The sequence below is a fragment of the Cajanus cajan genome, chromosome 2, assembly GCF_000230855.2.
Source record: "Cajanus cajan strain Asha chromosome 2, NIPB_CcT2T_4, whole genome shotgun sequence".
Lineage (NCBI taxonomy): Eukaryota > Viridiplantae > Streptophyta > Magnoliopsida > Fabales > Fabaceae > Cajanus > Cajanus cajan.
The window spans coordinates 23,905,091-23,921,977 of NC_138518.1; the positions used below are offsets into that span (position 1 = coordinate 23,905,091).

Genomic DNA, 16,887 nt, shown 5'->3' on the forward strand with positions numbered 1-16,887 from the left:
GCAAACCATGATGTAGAGTCCCTTTGAGATACCGGAGAAGTCTTTTTGTTGCTTTCCAGTGAACATCTAGAGGGTTATGCATAAATTGACACAACTTATTGACTGTGTAGGCAATATCCGGTCTGGTAATGGTCAAGTATTGCAGAGCTCCCACTATTGACCTGTACTGACTCGGATCCTGACATGCTTCTGTGCCATCGTTGGTCAATTTTGAAGCAGGTGCCATTGGTGTTTTGACTGGTCTGGCATTGGACATGTTGAGTCTGTCCAAAATATCTGTAACATATCTTGTTTGAGAAAGGTGCACACCTCCAGCATTTTCTGAGTGAACTTCAATCCCAAGAAAGTGATGAAGTCTGCCAAGATCTTTGAGAGGAAAATATTGATGAAGAGCCTGGATGAGACCTCGTATGGCTGTGGCTGAATTGCTGGTGATAATGACATCATCAACATAAACTAAAATGTATATGGATGTGATTCTAGATGTTGAAATGAAAAGGGAATTATCTGATTTTGCTTGTATAAATCCCAGTCGAAACAGAGTGAGAGTAAGTTTCTGAAACCAGGCCCGTGGAGCTTGCTTGAGACCATAAATGGCTTTCCTCAGCTTGCAAACAGTATTTGGACTCCCTTGATGAAACCCCTGTGGTTGAAGCATGTAGATTTCCTCCTTGAGATCTCCGTTTAGAAACGCATTGTCAACATCAATCTGATGAATTGGCCAACCCTTTGAGACTGCTATAGCAAGAACTACCCGGATGCTGACAGGTCTAACAACTGGACTGAAGGTGTCTGTGTAATCTAACCCCGGCTGCTGATTGAACCCTCTAGCCACGAGACGAGCCTTGTGCCTAAGGATTGAGCCATCTTGGCTATACTTGTTCTTGAATATCCATTTACACGTGATAGCTTTTCTGTCTGGTGGTAAAGAAACTAAATCCCAAGTACAATTCTTCAGCAATGCATCATATTCAGCTTGCATAGCTTGTTTCCACTGTTTGTGCTCCAAAGCTTGAGCAACATTTGTTGGTTCAGTCGTAGCAAGATAAACTTTAGGCTTGAAAATACCAGCTTTTGCTCGGGTTACCATAGAATGTTGGTTTTCCAAAGTGTGAGTGGTTGAGGGCATGGCAATCTGTGTGTTGTCTGGAGATCCTGCCAGGTCAGATGATGCATGAGGGAGAGTTGTGCCAGATTCTGCATTCAGGTGTTCAATGTTGGATGTAGGTGGAGCAGGTAAGGAGGTTGTGCTGGAAGTAGTGACTGGAACCAGTGATGAGGGCTGCAAAACTGGAATACTTGGTACCGTATGTGATGATGTGGGTTTGGACATTCCTGCAGATTTGTTAGTGGAGAAAACCAAAGCACCAGGGAATGTGTCTTCATCAAAGATCACATTCCTGGATATGATAATTTTTCCATCACTGGTAAAACATTTATATCCCTTATAGTGCATGTTGTATACAATAAAAAGGCATTGAGAAGATCGAAAATCCATCTTATGATTGTTAAAGGGTCTTAAATGAGGATAGCAAGCGCATCCAAAAGGTTTTAAAAGAAAGTAGTTTGGTATTTTATTGAATAGCATTTCATATGGGGACTTTTGTCCAAGAGTAGGTGTAGGAAGTCTGTTTATTACATGCAAAGCTGTGCTAAAAGCATCAGCCCAAAATATTTGCAGCAAACCAGATGAAGCTAAAAGTGTTAAGCCAATCTCAGTAATGTGTCTATGTTTCCTCTCAGCTAAACCATTTTGTTGATGAGTGTGAGGGCAGCTTAGTCTATGAAGAATACCACTTTCATTGAAAACCTTATTAAGACACATAAATTCTTTGCCCCCATCTGATTGAAACATTTTAATGTGAGTGCCAAATTGATTTTCAACCATGGTTTTAAAGTGATTAAAATGATGCGCAGTCTCAGATTTATTATGCATGAAGTATATCCATGTGTATTTTGAATAAGCATCAGTAAAGTGAACATAGTATCTAAAACCTTCTCTAGAAGCATAATGTGAGGGACCCCAAACATCACTATAGACAAGCTCAAATGGGAAACTATATTCAGTGGAAGAATCAGGGAAGGGGAGGACATGAGACTTTCCAATACAACAGTGCTTACAAACAGAGATATCTTTATTGCTAACAGATATAGGAACATTACAAGTGTTCATTACAGCTTTTACAACTTTCTTAGAGGCATGAGCAAGCCTATTGTGCCATGTATCATAAGAGGTCTTAGACCTTTGAACATTCAGAACAGTAGGATCATGAACAGCAGTATGCTTATGAGTATCAGATTTCATGATTTGCACTTCATCAAAAACATATAAGCCATTTTTAAGGTTTCCTCGTAGAAGAATTTCCTTCGAATCCTGAGATTTAACAAGGCAATGATGGGTGTGAAATTCAATATAAACCTTGTTATCTCTACAAAACTTAGATACACTTAGTAGATTTTTGGTTATTTGAGGGACATGTAAAAGATCCTTTAAAGTGAAGATTTTGGAGGACGTAGGAGTAAGAAAATATGATGTACCTGTATGATTAATTCCAAGTGCTTGTCCATTGCCCATAGTAATCTTGTCTGGACCCGGATAATCAAATTTTGAGCTAAGATTACTCAAATCTGGTGTAAGATGATTAGTGGCTCCGGAATCTGGATACCCCTTTTTCTTCATCTTCATCTGTCTTGTACCGAGAGGGGACGTGAGTATTACCAAGAATGTGTTTCTGTAGGCGATACCCTCTGATTGTAGATTCGGCTTGTTGCCTCCACGTGAGGAAGTTGTCATCGCTGAGCTTGGGGTTGAGAAGGTTTGCGGAATGAACAATTTTGTGGGTGCGGAAGCCATGACGTTTCCTGAGAAATTAACCTTCAGCTCTAATACCATATTAGAGAGAAAATGACAGAGAGTGGAATTGTATTTCATCTATGAATATTAATCTGTTATTAGAAACACAAGGAAGGTATATTTATACACAACAAGAGGACTAACCAGAATTAGTAGTTAACCAAACCTAAACTAACCCAATACCCTCTTTAGAGAGCAATATTTAATTAAGAGGGAGGGACAGAAAGAGTAATGCCATATTGTATGGGTCCATGGGGTGATGCATTAATTATTTTGCTTTCTGAGTTCTCAACGGCCATCTGATCCAAGTTTCAATTGCCCCTGTAGGACCATCTCTCTCTCTCACTCTTTCTCTCTCTTCATACACACATGACATAATTGATAAAAGTGGGAGAAGGTCCACCACACTTTACAGGGATGGCCAACTTGCAAACTCTATTCTTAGAAGTGGAGATTACCAACCAAACTCATCCTTATAAAATCGACCGATAAAATAAGAATTGCCTCATTTATGTATTTTGGTCATAACATGAAATCTCCACATGTGTAGTAGTATTACAGTTCTATTGAGACATTGATCATCCTCACCCGGTTCTATTCTATGTAGTTAATTAATTAATATCTCCATTCCTCATATATATAACCTGTGTTAATTTCACCTTATCTACCCATTTCCCTCTTCTCTCCTTGTATGTGTCTCATAGGCACAACACAACACATATTAGTAGAAAGAAAGAAAGAGCATAGATATAAAAGGTGCAGTGATGGCATCTCAAACAAAGGCCCATCGTCCCTTCTTCTTCTTCTGCCTGTGCTTATTCTTCATTTCAAATTTTTCATGCATCATTGCTTCTGTGCCAAAAGAGCAAGAGCAAGATCGAATCTCTTCTCTCCCGGGGCAACCACCAGTGACATTTTCTCAGTTCTCTGGTTATGTCACTGTCAACGAGCAACATGGTCGAGCACTCTTCTACTGGTTCACTCAGGCCACCACTTCCCCCGAGAATAAACCTCTTCTTCTTTGGCTCAATGGAGGTTAGTTTGTCTTTTTTTCTCTCACTTTTCATTTTTTTTTTGCATATATATTTGATCGAAATCTTACATCAACTAGATATGATGATAATAATATATATATAAATAAAAGATAATTTTTTTCTTCTAAATTAATTTTGTAAAATTGAATTTGAATCATATTTTTTAAAGTTGTCTTACTTTCTTAAGATAGTATGAAAGACTATACTAACATTTTTGATGGTTGTTGGACTTCAGCCATCCACAATGCAGATTTCTTACAAACTTCGTACTTGAGTTCGATCGATATGATATTAATTCATAACTTAAAGATATTAGATTTTGGTTTTTCTTTTCTTTCACTTACATACTCACTTCTATCTAATGGGAAACTCTCCTTTCACACACACATCAACTTTTACCTTCCCTTCTTAATTACATTTCAATTTTAGTTTTTATTATTCAATTAGCTTCGTGAGTTTCCTTTATATAATTCCACTCTCTCTGGGGTTATGTTTCTGTTTCCATCAGGGGTTACCCTGAAAGGAAACATGTAGAGCCTAATGAATGATGTGTGTCTATGAAATCCATAAGAATATATTTAGCTTTCTTTATGCTCCTTTTCCCTCAAAAACTTTGAAACTTTACTGGAGTGGACTGTGTGATTCCATGCATATGTAGCGGTTGAAAAACTTGTCAAAATAGCATACTGAGGAAAGGATGGGGACTGAAAACTGTCTAGTTGATCTGCATATGTTGAGAAATGATTTTTTTAAGAAATTAAATAATATTTTTCAAAAAACTTCTCACGAAATTCCTATATGTCAATATGTAAATATTAAATATGTAAATATGATTTATTAATAATTAAATATTAATCACTTGTTAAAATAAATACAAACGAAGATCTTTAATTTGATATTTTAATATTGTATATCCTTATATGTCATGTTACAAAATATTATAGACTACGTTAAAAATTAATGATCAATGATTATCAAATTGATGATAAGGTCAAAATTTTATATTTTTAAAATAGAAAGGTTAAATATCCTTATTTAAAAATATAAAACCAAAATTATAATAATTAAATAGAATTAAAGGAACAAAAGTGTAATTTAACTTTAGAATTATTTTAATTTATGATAAAAAAAATTTGTTTTTTATTTTTTATAAATACTTATGGAAAAGAATTAAATAAGATATTCGATGAAATAAATAAACAAAAATTAAAGAACATTAATTGCCGCTAAAAATTGTTTGGTACATTAAATTAGATCTTTCCTACGAAATAATTATGGATTTTGAATAGTGATGAGAGTTTATTTTACCTTATCTCACCGCAAGATATTGTATAAATTTATTTAATATATAATTAATACTATTTTAATGCTAATTTTAAATAAAATTTAACGACATGTATTATATCTCACTAACCAAATTTAACTAAAATTTTATTAATTAAGTAAAATATATTAATTACAATCTCTTTAAAGATTATATATATTAAATGATTAGAAAAAATAAATATTAATTAAAAAATAATATATAAATAATAATTAAAAAAGAAAAGTAATATGAGAAAACTTTTTCAAACAAATATATAAATTAAACGAATTTATTATTATAAATTAAATTTACTTTTTTGAATGTGAATTAGATAATTGAATTTTATACATAGATATATTAAATAAAACCACATGCTTCACGTGAAAACCAAGAAAGTTTAAATCTAATTATAAATTGTGGCCAACAGAGTCAACATTTGAAAAATTGAGTACCAGCAATAATATTAATTATGTCTTCATTGAGCAGTGACTTTGTGCTTGGTAAGCAACTTTGAACTCAGATAAATGAAAGTTTACATACTTTTTAAATTTTTTTCCTGTTCCTTATTACAATCATGACCTGGAAAAACCATCACCACACATGCAGAAATGAAGAAATAATTACCATAGATATATGACATAAATGTATAAAGTGAATACATACAAATATACAGTATTTATCCTACTAACCAATGTCCTTTATATATGGCTTCTCCTTGTAATCTCTCTTGCATGTTGCACATGTTGACAAGTCTCGGTTGTAAGTTTTGAAAGGGATGGGTGACAAGGACACATTATTATTTCTAATAAATATATTTTAATTTGATATTTTTAAAATTAAATAAAGGTTAATATGTTTAATACTTCGATTTTTATTTATTTTACAATTATTATATATCTTTTTAATTCTAAAACATTTGTTTCCTTTTTCCTTAAAACCATTTTACGGTATTAATGCATTGTTTCTTTTTCCTGTAGAAAAATGTAGAGTTTATTATAGACAAAAAAATATATATCAGACATGACTAAACAAAGTTTAGAACAACGTGATATCACCTGTTGCTAATTTTACTATTGCAACAAATTGGGTATCATCAGGAGTACTATAACATCTACATTCTATAATATACACTTCTTATTCATTTTTTTATTAATTAAAAATTATTGAAAATTATAAAATTAGGAAAAAAATATCAATAAAATATGGAATTTGCTAATTTTTATGTATTTTAATAAATTTAAATAAATTAGAAAATGATAGTAGCATTTTCCTTGTAGCATAATAGGGTGCCATCCCTATGAATCCTATCCAAAATGGCCAGTTAAACCCCCGTGGCGCACTTTAGTTAACATGTCCTGTTACCTGCTAAGGTACACCAGGTAGGTGAGCATCACTTATGTTTGGGCTGAGGGTAAGAAATTGAGAACAAACCGTTGTTGAAAGGTAGCAGTTGCAGTACTCTAATATCTAGTTCTAGTTCTAGTTCTCCCTCCATAATAACAAAAATAAAAAACAAAAAACCATGAATACAAACATGGGTCCTCATGATCCTATATCCTATTATTCCTTCTATTCCTTTCTTGCACTTATATTTCCTCGTTAGAACAAGGAGTAGTAAACAAAAGCAACAGAACGTAACCTTTTCTTCTTTTTGTTCTCTAGCACTCGTGAAACAAAGAGCAACATAAAGTGAAGGAACTTTTCCTCTCTGTCCCTCTTGAAAGATGCTCATTCATTCATTTCAATATTCCATATTCTTTCTGTGTTTGTCCCATTCCCTTGCCCCCAAGCACGCGTATTGAGATGGCCAGAATGGGTTGGGGATAGTGATCTTCACGTCATGCCACTGTGGGGTTAACTCTTCCTATTCCATGACCCCTCACACTTTGTAATTATCGTACCTACGTACGTGACCTCAAATTTAAGGTTTTCACAATGGCATTCACATTCCTCTCAAATCTACCATCAGCACTATCCAAATATCGTAACCCATTAACCATGGTAGTAGTTAGTTGAAGATTTGTAAGTTATAAATGGTTTATTTTACATTTATCTATGGATAATGTATTTGTCCATTATGTGAGTTATATAACATAGAAATGGTAAATTCTACTTATAACAAAGAATTGTAAGCATAATTAAGTATGTTAGTTTTACTTATACTAAATATATATAGGCAGAAATAAAAATTGTTGTTATATGTATAATTAGCATGTATATAAGAACAAAACATTCAAAATTATAAGTCACTTTTAGTGAATTAATGTTTATCTTATATTATATATCATTTAGTTATTTAAAAAAAATATTGCATTAAAAAAATAGGTAATTTATAATCTCATTGAAAATCTTCAAAAAAAAATTGTGGTTAACTCTACTCTTGTATAGAATCATGTCTTACTAAATTTAAACTTTTCAATTACTTAAAAAAAATACTATTTATTTGTGATAAATTATTAATTTATTTATTATGATAAATTGTTAAATTTTATAATAAATAAATAAGTAACAAAGTATCATCTAATTGGTTGACAGGTACACTCTTAAATAAATTATTAATTTATTTATGATAAATTGTTAACTTTTATATAATAAATAAAGAAGTAACAAAGTATCACCTAATTGGTTGACGGGTACACTATTAATATTTATAATTGTTAATTGTTAATCGATTATAACGTTTGCTTATTCATTCATTTATCTATGATGTGCTAATAATTTATGGGCCTAGTGAAGGTTTTGCCAATTCTTTATGAAAGAATGTCTTATTACATGTTAACCTAAAATTTAAATCAATGATCACCTGAAGAAAACATTTGTATATATAGAAATAAATATTTTGTCGTTGGTGTTGTTGTAGGGCCTGGTTGTTCATCGGTGGCATATGGAGCATCAGAGGAAATTGGACCATTCCGTATAAACAAAACTGCCTCTTCTCTATATCTTAACAAATATGCATGGAATAAAGGTAATTCATCAAAGTAATTAAAACTGAGTTTCAATTTTAATTTCCTATGTTTCACTATACCTTCTAGAAAAACAATATGAGAAAAGAATTTAATTGTTATTATTTTTTTTTTAAAAATATGGTGTTAATTCAGAAGCAAATATCCTCTTTCTTGAATCGCCTGCTGGTGTTGGTTTCTCATACACAAATACCAGTTCTGACCTGAAAACTTCTGGGGACAAAAGGACAGGTAGAATTTGATGCTCTGATGAAGTTTGTTGAATAGTCACCATCCATTTTTATTACAATCATTACTACTATCATATTTGTAATTAATATGAATTTACAATTTTGTAAAAACAGCTCAGGATGCTCTCATTTTTCTAATTAGATGGGTGGAAAGATTTCCCCAATATAAATATAGAGAGTTTTACATTGCTGGGGAGAGCTATGCAGGTACATAAGCTAGCAACACCAATTTTATTTATTTTTTACTTAATTGTACTTTTTACAATCATATTTTACAATTTTATGAAATTTTTTCATCCTACTTTTGGATTTATGTATTTTGTCGCATAATATTTTAATTTTACATATATTATCATTTCTTTATCTGATTATTTAATGCCATTACTTTTGTAACACATTAATTATTAATTTAAAAATATATCACATCAATAATTAATATGTCTTATAAATAATTAAAATATCATATCAATAATTAATTAATTATCGAACAATTAAATAACAAGATAATAAAATGTACAAAATTAAAAATTATCTGATAAAAATTTTAAAATTATAAAATACGAATGACAGAGCGTAATAAATCTTAATTTTTATAAACCCTACACAAACAATCCTCAATTACTAAAGGTCATATAAAAAATTTAATTAAAACACATTGATACTTATAAAATAAATTTATATTGTCATTCGATTATAAATTGTAGAATATACTAAATTATTAACTTTTTTACTCTATTTTAAAAAGAATTATATCTAGGCTAGCTGATTTAGAGTTATAAAAAAAACATTTATAAGTATTTTAAAGATAAAACAAAAAAAATATAAATTAAAATTAACTTATACAAGAGTTAATTTATAAAAAAAAATCATATTAGTTTCTTTAAAAACTATATTATAAATAATCTTACTAATAATTTACATCAAAATTTTAGGAAAAAAAACTACTATTATTAATTATATTAGTTTACTATTAATATTTTAAAACAATTAAAACTATTTCTTTCTCTTCTTTTATTTTTAACTTAAAAAAAGGTGATAATATGTTACCAATTCTTGTATATATAACTAAAATGATTAAATATGTTTTTAATCTTCCAAAAATTGACTCTATTAAATTTTAGTCTTTTATAAAATTTTTTTATTATTTTAGTTCTCCAAATTTATGTACCTATTTTTAATTCTTTTTTAAACACGATTAAATTTTGTTGTTAAAATATGTCACCTCAACATTTACATCACCATAAGTTTTATTGACATAAAATATTTTTTAATTAAAAATACTAATTATTTTAGAGTTAAGTTTTAGCATAAAAATTAATTTTAAATTTAAAAGTTTTTACTAATTACTCTCAAATGAAGGTATAAAGGTTTTAGTAATTCCTTTTTCACTTGAACAAAGAATCTCTCACCAAACTCTAAATAAAATCTTCTCACAAACTCAAAGCAAGTTTTTTTTTCTCCATCTTCATGACCATGTTTAGTTTTACCCGTTAGTTGGCAATACTCTAAGTTTCAAATTCTCAATTCTTGACTACACCGTATCAAGTGGCTCTAGAAGCTTTAAGTATATTAATAACTCTAAATAACACTCATTCTTTTCCCTCCCTGAGTTTCAACATGTTATCTTTAAAAAAATGAGAGGTCATTGACTTCTTTCCACTAGTACAAAAGGGATAATTTACGTCGGTTATTTTAAGCTTTTTACGTCAGAAAAAGGTCCGATATTAATGCGGGAGACGTAAATTTACGTCGGTTGTGATAGCCGACGTAAATTTACGTCGGACATTTCCAAGAGCTGACATAAAAAAGTTATAAACAAAAAAAAAATAACGAGTGCAAGCAGAACGGCCCGTTCTGCTTGGAGAACGGGCCGTTCCACATGATATTAACTAATATATTAACAAAGGGTGATCCACCCAAACATGAAGAAGAGGATAATATTAACTAATATATTAATAGATCAATACATACATTTATTTTCAACAAATTAGCTAATATATTAAGAAAGGATTTTCCAAACTAACCTCAAACGCGAGCTCAATGCAATCGGTCAAAAACTCAAGAACCACCCAAATGCCCAAACGTACACTCAGATGCAATACACCCAAACGAAATATTGACTAGAAGACTCGTTTTGCACATACACTCAGGATATATATAATTCAAAACACTTAGGGCGTGGGAGAAGCGGAAGTGGCGCGGGAGAAATTTGTAGATATTTTATGTCGGACCTTATAAGGGCCGACGTAAATTGGAAAATCTACGTTGGACACACTACAACAAAATTTAGTATTACCGACAATTATTTAATGACAACAAATTAATTGCCTCTATTTTATTATTTAATAAAAATATTAATGACTATTATATAATGACCACTAAAATGTATTTACATCACATCAAAATTTACTATTAGCGACAATTATTTGTTAGAAAAAACTTAAGTCCCACATCGACTAGAAATAAAATAATTAAAGAGTATATAAGTAAATGATAACTCTCACCTTACAAGTATGTTTTATAAGGTTGAGTTTGACCTATAACTTACTATTCTAGTTAGTATTTAGGAGATAAGATAATTAAAAAAATTAAAGAATATATACTTAGAAGATAACATCTTCTAAGTCTCACATCAATTAGAAATAAGGTAACTAAAGAGTATTTGTACTCATCTTACAAGACTTACATCGATTAGAAATAAGATAATTAAAAAATATTATAAATCTTTTCTTAAACTTTTAGTGACAATTTTAAATGTCAATAACAAAGGACACAAAAAGTTATACACTTTTCCCGATCATTATGAGGGTCTTTACCAGCATATAGAATAATTGCCGGTAAATATTTTAGCGACACTGCATACAATGGCTAATGTGTGAAATGCTAGTAAAAAAATTTGTAGCAATTTTTATTGTCATTAAATGTCATTAAAATTCCATTTTATTGTAGTAACACAAGCTATATCCGACATAGATTTTCAAATTTACATTAGCCCCCTATTAGGTCCGACGTAAAAAACTTGATTATAATTTCAAAAATGCCACCGCATTTTTTTAATGTCAGATTTTTCTTTGTTCGACGAGAATACAGTGACGTAAATTTCATATTTTGTACTAGTGTTCATTGAGGATGAAAGAAAAATACAGAAATCAAAAACAGTGAAAAGTTTGAAGCCCTAAATCTTAACTTAATCCTAAAATAATTAATATTTTAAATTAAAAAATTTCATGTCAGTTGAACTAATAATGATTTAGGTATTGAGGTGACCTATTATAACAGAAAAAATTAATATTTAAAAAATAATTAAAAATAAGTATTACATAAATTTAGAGAACTAAAATTAAGAAATTCTTTAAAATCAAATAGAGTCAATTTTTGAAAGATTAAAAATATATTTAATCCTAATGAGTGGTGCTATTGTATGAAAATTGTTTCTACTAAATAGCTTTTTCTTTATAATTAATTAATATCACGATCAAAAATCTCTCTCAAAAGAAATTGTATAGAAAATTAAACGCCTAAATGGAAAAGTAACACTGTTATATCATTATATTGATAGAAAGGTGTGGTCTTTATGTAAGCAAAAATGGAAGAGTGTCGATTATAATCAGATTATTTTCAGTGTATATGTACGTGAATTAATTTGTCCAATTTATTTATCCAAGTTTTATACTGCTAGAAGCTAACATTCAATTCTATTATCTTCTATTTAGGGCATTATGTCCCCCAGTTGGCTAAGAAAGTCCACGATTATAATAAAAACCATCCTCATATCCTCAATCTCAAAGGGTTCATTGTAAGTCAATCAATTCTTATGACTCGATCCACTATAACGTATTTTTCTTTATAATTTTTCAAATGTGTGACAATTAACGTAGGTGGGAAATGCTGTGACTGATGACCACTACGATGGGGTTGGAACTGTCACGTATTGGTGGAGCCATTGTATGATATCTGATCAATCATACAAATCAATCCTCAAATACTGTAATTTCGCCGAAAAGAAAACAACCAAAGAATGTGACGATGCAGTGAGTTATGCGGTTAACAAGGAATTTGGAAACATTGATCAATACAGTATCTATACACCTTCGTGCCCAACATCACAAAATGATACTGTGAGGCAATATGCTAGGTTCAAGAGCAGAATTTTACGTAGGATTTCTGGGTATGATCCATGCACTGAGAACTATGCAGAGAAATACTATAATCGTCGTGATGTGCAGAAAGCATTGCATGCAAATGTTACAAAGATTCCTTACAAATGGACTGCTTGCAGGTTTGTTTTCTAACTATGATATACGAATATTTTTCGGTGGAGAAATTCTTAAAAGTATTTCTAAACTCTGATAATAAAATTACACTATGCTTTCTAATTAAGATTGTAAACATGCTTCAATTCATCTAATTGGAAAACGTTTAACACATGCTTTGCGTTGGTTGAACAGTGATGTGCTCAATAAACATTGGAAGGATTCTGAATTTTCCATGTTACCCATTTACAAAGAGTTAATTTCAGCTGGTCTCAGAATCTGGGTTTTCAGGTATAGTTTTTCTAAACAACTGTATGAAAAACATGAGTACAAAACAATTTTACACAAACATCTGATAAGATTAGATCACTTAACCATATCATCTTATTCATTAATATAATGTAACATGTTAAAATCTTATCCAAACACTATAATACAATGCCTGGCTTAACTTTTTTCTAGTTTTTCTTCTCATTAAAAAGAAAACTGGGCTAAATACAGATGAAGAATAACTCTTAAAACATAAACGAGCTTATTTTTATTATAAAAAAAAAAAAAAAAGGAGAAGAAGAATAACATTTTTTTTTTGAAAAAAAAAAGCTAAAATGAAGCAACTTCTAAAAATAAGTTACACACCTTAATCGCCCTCCCTCGTATTTGGAATTGGAACTAATCAATATGTAACAAAAAAAAAAAAAAAACAATTGACTTATATATAAACTATTTTGTAGAAATTTTATTATTCTATTAATTTCTCTAAAATCTTATTTTTAATTCATACATAAATTAGTCTTTTTTTTTAACTTAGAGATAAACTTAATTATTTTTATTTTATATTTTACTTTTCTCTCCTAAAATACTTATAAAGAAACTTATCCAAACATTAATTCACTTGTGAAAAAACACTCATGAGAATCAAGCATCCTAGTGACCTGTGATCCAAACCCCAAGTTAGAAGTTCCTTGGTTATGCAGAGAATCTGATATCAGTATATCTAAAATGCAATAGCATGACTTGTGTTATAATGCAGTGGAGACACAGATTCAGTGGTTCCTGTAACTGCCACTAGGTTTTCTCTCAGCCATCTCAACCTCACCATCAACACTCGTTGGTATCCATGGTACTCAAGTGGCCAGGTATTTACCAAAGCTATAAAAAAATGTTAAAAAGGCATAGGTTAAATTTAAGTTTGATGTCCTCATCCTATAACAAAATAGATTTTTAGTGATATTTAATATTGTTTTAAGTGACAATAAAAATAGTTGAAAAATCTTTCATCAATATTTTCACATTAACCATTGTATGCAGTTTCGATAAAATATATATTGATAATTATTCTACATATTAGTAAAGATCATTATAATAGTCGAGAAAAATATATAAAATTTTGTGACATTTTTTATTGATATTTAATATTTTTTTGTTATTGTCAATAAAAGTTTAAGAAATGATTCATAACTTATATACTTTTTTAATTATCTTATTTTTAGTCGATGTGAGATTTGAATTTTTTCCAATACATCCCCTCAAATTTAACATTATTCTTGATATTAGTGGGTAGGGAAAGGAATAAACCAGGCCTTATATGCATATTAGTAAAGATCATTATAATAGTCGAGAAAAATATATAATTTTTTATGACATTTTTTTATTGATATTTAATATCTTTCTGTTATTGTCAATAAAAGTTTAAGAAATGATTCGTAACTTATATACTTTTTTAATTATCTTATTTCTAGTCGATATGGGACTTGAATTTTTTCCAATACATCCCCTCAAATTTAACATTATTCTTGGTATTAGTGGATAGGGAAAGGAATAGACCAGGCCTTAAATAGGAGTCTATGGTCTGACCTCTTTAAAGTCTGACCTAGCTTAACTTGTTTAATAAAAAAGTTAGACTTTTAAAAGAACTTATTTATATAAAAAGGTCAATATTAGACTTATAAAAAATTCTATTAAGTCTAATAAATCAACCTATTTATTTATATAATATAATTAAATAAATAATATATATTATTAAAAATATAGATAAAAAAATAAATTTATAAAAAAATAAATTTTTCCTTCAACATATATAATTATTTTATTATACAATTATTTTTTATTATTATATTTTATAAGCTTACAATATGTGTATGAGTATACATCAACATATATTACACATGAATTGTTCCTTCAATAGAAAATTATTCAAATTTTCTCCTATATTTCTTTTAAAATTTAAATTTTAATAATATTGAGTAAACTATATTTTAAAAATATTCTTTTTTATTTTTAAAAATTAAATTTATTGGCCTAATTAATATTAATAATTTAAATAGACTAATAGGCCAAACTTTAATTTTGCCTATTCTCATCCCTATTAGTGAGTGATCTGATACCAATTTGAAATAGTGAATTATAGGTCTAACTCAATCTTACAAAACCAACTTGTAAGGTGAGAGTTATCATTCACTTATATATTCTTTAATTATTTTATCTATAGTTGATGTGTTACTTAAATTTTTTCTAATAAATAATTATCGCTAATAATAAATTTTAATATAATGTATTACATTTTTAGAAATTAATATATATATTAATCATTAATAATTTTTATTAGATAATAAAATAGAAATAATTAGTTTATTGTATTAAATAATTGTCACTAATAATAAATTTTATTATTGTGTATAATCATAAAAGAGTTTGAATAAATTTTCCTTTTAATCTCTATTTTGAGTCTCTATTTTTATGTATGCATTTAGTCTTCATATTTTGAAAAAATTGTAATTTTGATTTATATGATAATTCATCATGAGATAAGTATAAAATCTTTTATACCCTACGAGTATATTGTAATTAAATTCAGCATAGGTTTCCAAGGCAACTTGACAAGGATTGTACCTTTGGGGTTTATGTAGGTAGGTGGATGGACAGAAGTGTATGATGGACTAACCTTTGCAACAGTAAGAGGAGCTGGACATGAAGTACCATTGTTTCAACCAGAGAGAGCTTACACACTTTTCAAGTCTTTTTTGGAAGGGAAAAAGCTACCAAAATCCTGACATGTTACTAGTTTTATTTTAATATTTCATCATTTTATCTTTTATGAAATTCAATTTAACTGGTATCCATAATCCCGTGGAATTGATGGGTGAAGGCATGCAGCAGCCTGGATAGAGAACAAATATCATTTGTTCATATTAGTGTCTGTAATTATTGATTTGTAAACAATATAAGTTGTATTGCTCAATAGTGGTGGGCAAATGAAACTAACATAAATTGTTAAGTCTATAAAAAAAAGGGAAAAAATCCTGCCTAAAACCAGCAAAACTCTCAATTTTCCTTTCAAAGATAGTTTGGTTTGATTTTTTTTTATTTGTACTTTCAATTACAAGAATCTCATTACTTCATCTTACTTTGTAGTTTCAAAAGGTTGTATAAACAACAACAAAGACCTTTTCATTGTATTATTATGTTCACTACTTCTTATACAAACTTTCATTGCATTATTATGGTCACTACTTATATAAACTTTTAGAAACATAAATATCGATTATGTGAATCAATTAGTGTAAGATTATTTTAAATAGTAATATCAAATTCAAGTCTTAAATATAAAAGATGTATTAAATACTTGAAGAAAAATTTCCATTCATAATAATTTTATCTAAATGTTTCTAATAAAATTCTTTAAGAAAAAAAAAAAAGTTTTCAAAACAAAAACCAAAGTAAGATCGACATGACAATTTTTTAATTGAAACACCATTTTCTCAATTAATACCATCCTTATTCACTATAAATTCGTCATTTTCTTGCAAATACGTAAAGTAATTTGAAGTCTCACTTTCTTCAACTAGATATTGGATTCTAATCCCTAACATCAAATGTAGAGATTTTCTACCCTTCTACGATATATCGGATTTTAGTGCCTGGCAAATGGTTTTCCACTACATTCAGTGTTTTAAAAATTTTGAAAAATAAATTATTTCAATAATCAATTATATGTATAACCAATTATCTATTAGATCATAGACACTACAAGAAAATGCTGAAATAGTTGTGAAAAATAAGCGTCGGCTAATAGTTGATGAAAATATTGTCGAAAAAGCCGACGCAATTTTAAGATGTAGCGTCGATTTTTTTGACACTAAATTTAAATTAAGTTTAGTATCGGAAAAGTCGACTCTATTCTTTAAATATAGTGTCGGCTTTTCCGCCACCAAACTTAAAATATTTTAAGTTTAGCGTCAAAAAAA

General features: G+C 29.2%; 1 protein-coding gene across 2 annotated transcripts; it reads left to right on the top strand.

Annotated features, from left to right (window-relative positions):
- The first annotated feature begins 3,159 nt into the window (after nt 1–3,159).
- On the top strand, nt 3,160–16,193 carry LOC109808392 (serine carboxypeptidase 24). 2 transcript variants are annotated; one of them, XM_020371387.3, is made up of 9 exons: nt 3,168–3,889; nt 8,055–8,162; nt 8,296–8,391; nt 8,505–8,597; nt 12,104–12,186; nt 12,269–12,669; nt 12,839–12,934; nt 13,674–13,779; nt 15,550–16,193. In XM_020371387.3, exons 1-9 carry the CDS (start codon nt 3,619–3,621, stop codon nt 15,691–15,693), a joined length of 1,398 nt encoding a protein of 465 aa, XP_020226976.2. In that variant the 5' UTR covers nt 3,168–3,618; the 3' UTR covers nt 15,694–16,193. The 2 variants fall into 2 exon arrangements, with proteins under 2 accessions (XP_029129014.2, XP_020226976.2); XM_029273181.2 differs by lacking the exon at nt 13,674–13,779 and having other exon boundaries at nt 3,160–3,889; nt 15,550–15,689.
- The last annotated feature ends 694 nt before the right edge of the window (nt 16,194–16,887 follow it).

Bases quoted from the DNA above. Each gene is read 5' to 3' on its own strand.
- LOC109808392 (XM_020371387.3), top strand. From the start codon at position 3,619: ATGGCATCTCAAACAAAGGCCCATCGTCCCTTCTTCTTCTTCTGCCTG. The intron at 8,163-8,295 runs GTAATTCATCAA...GTGTTAATTCAG, and splicing joins CAAATATGCATGGAATAAAG to AAGCAAATATCCTCTTTCTT. The intron at 13,780-15,549 runs GTATTTACCAAA...GGGTTTATGTAG, and splicing joins CATGGTACTCAAGTGGCCAG to GTAGGTGGATGGACAGAAGT.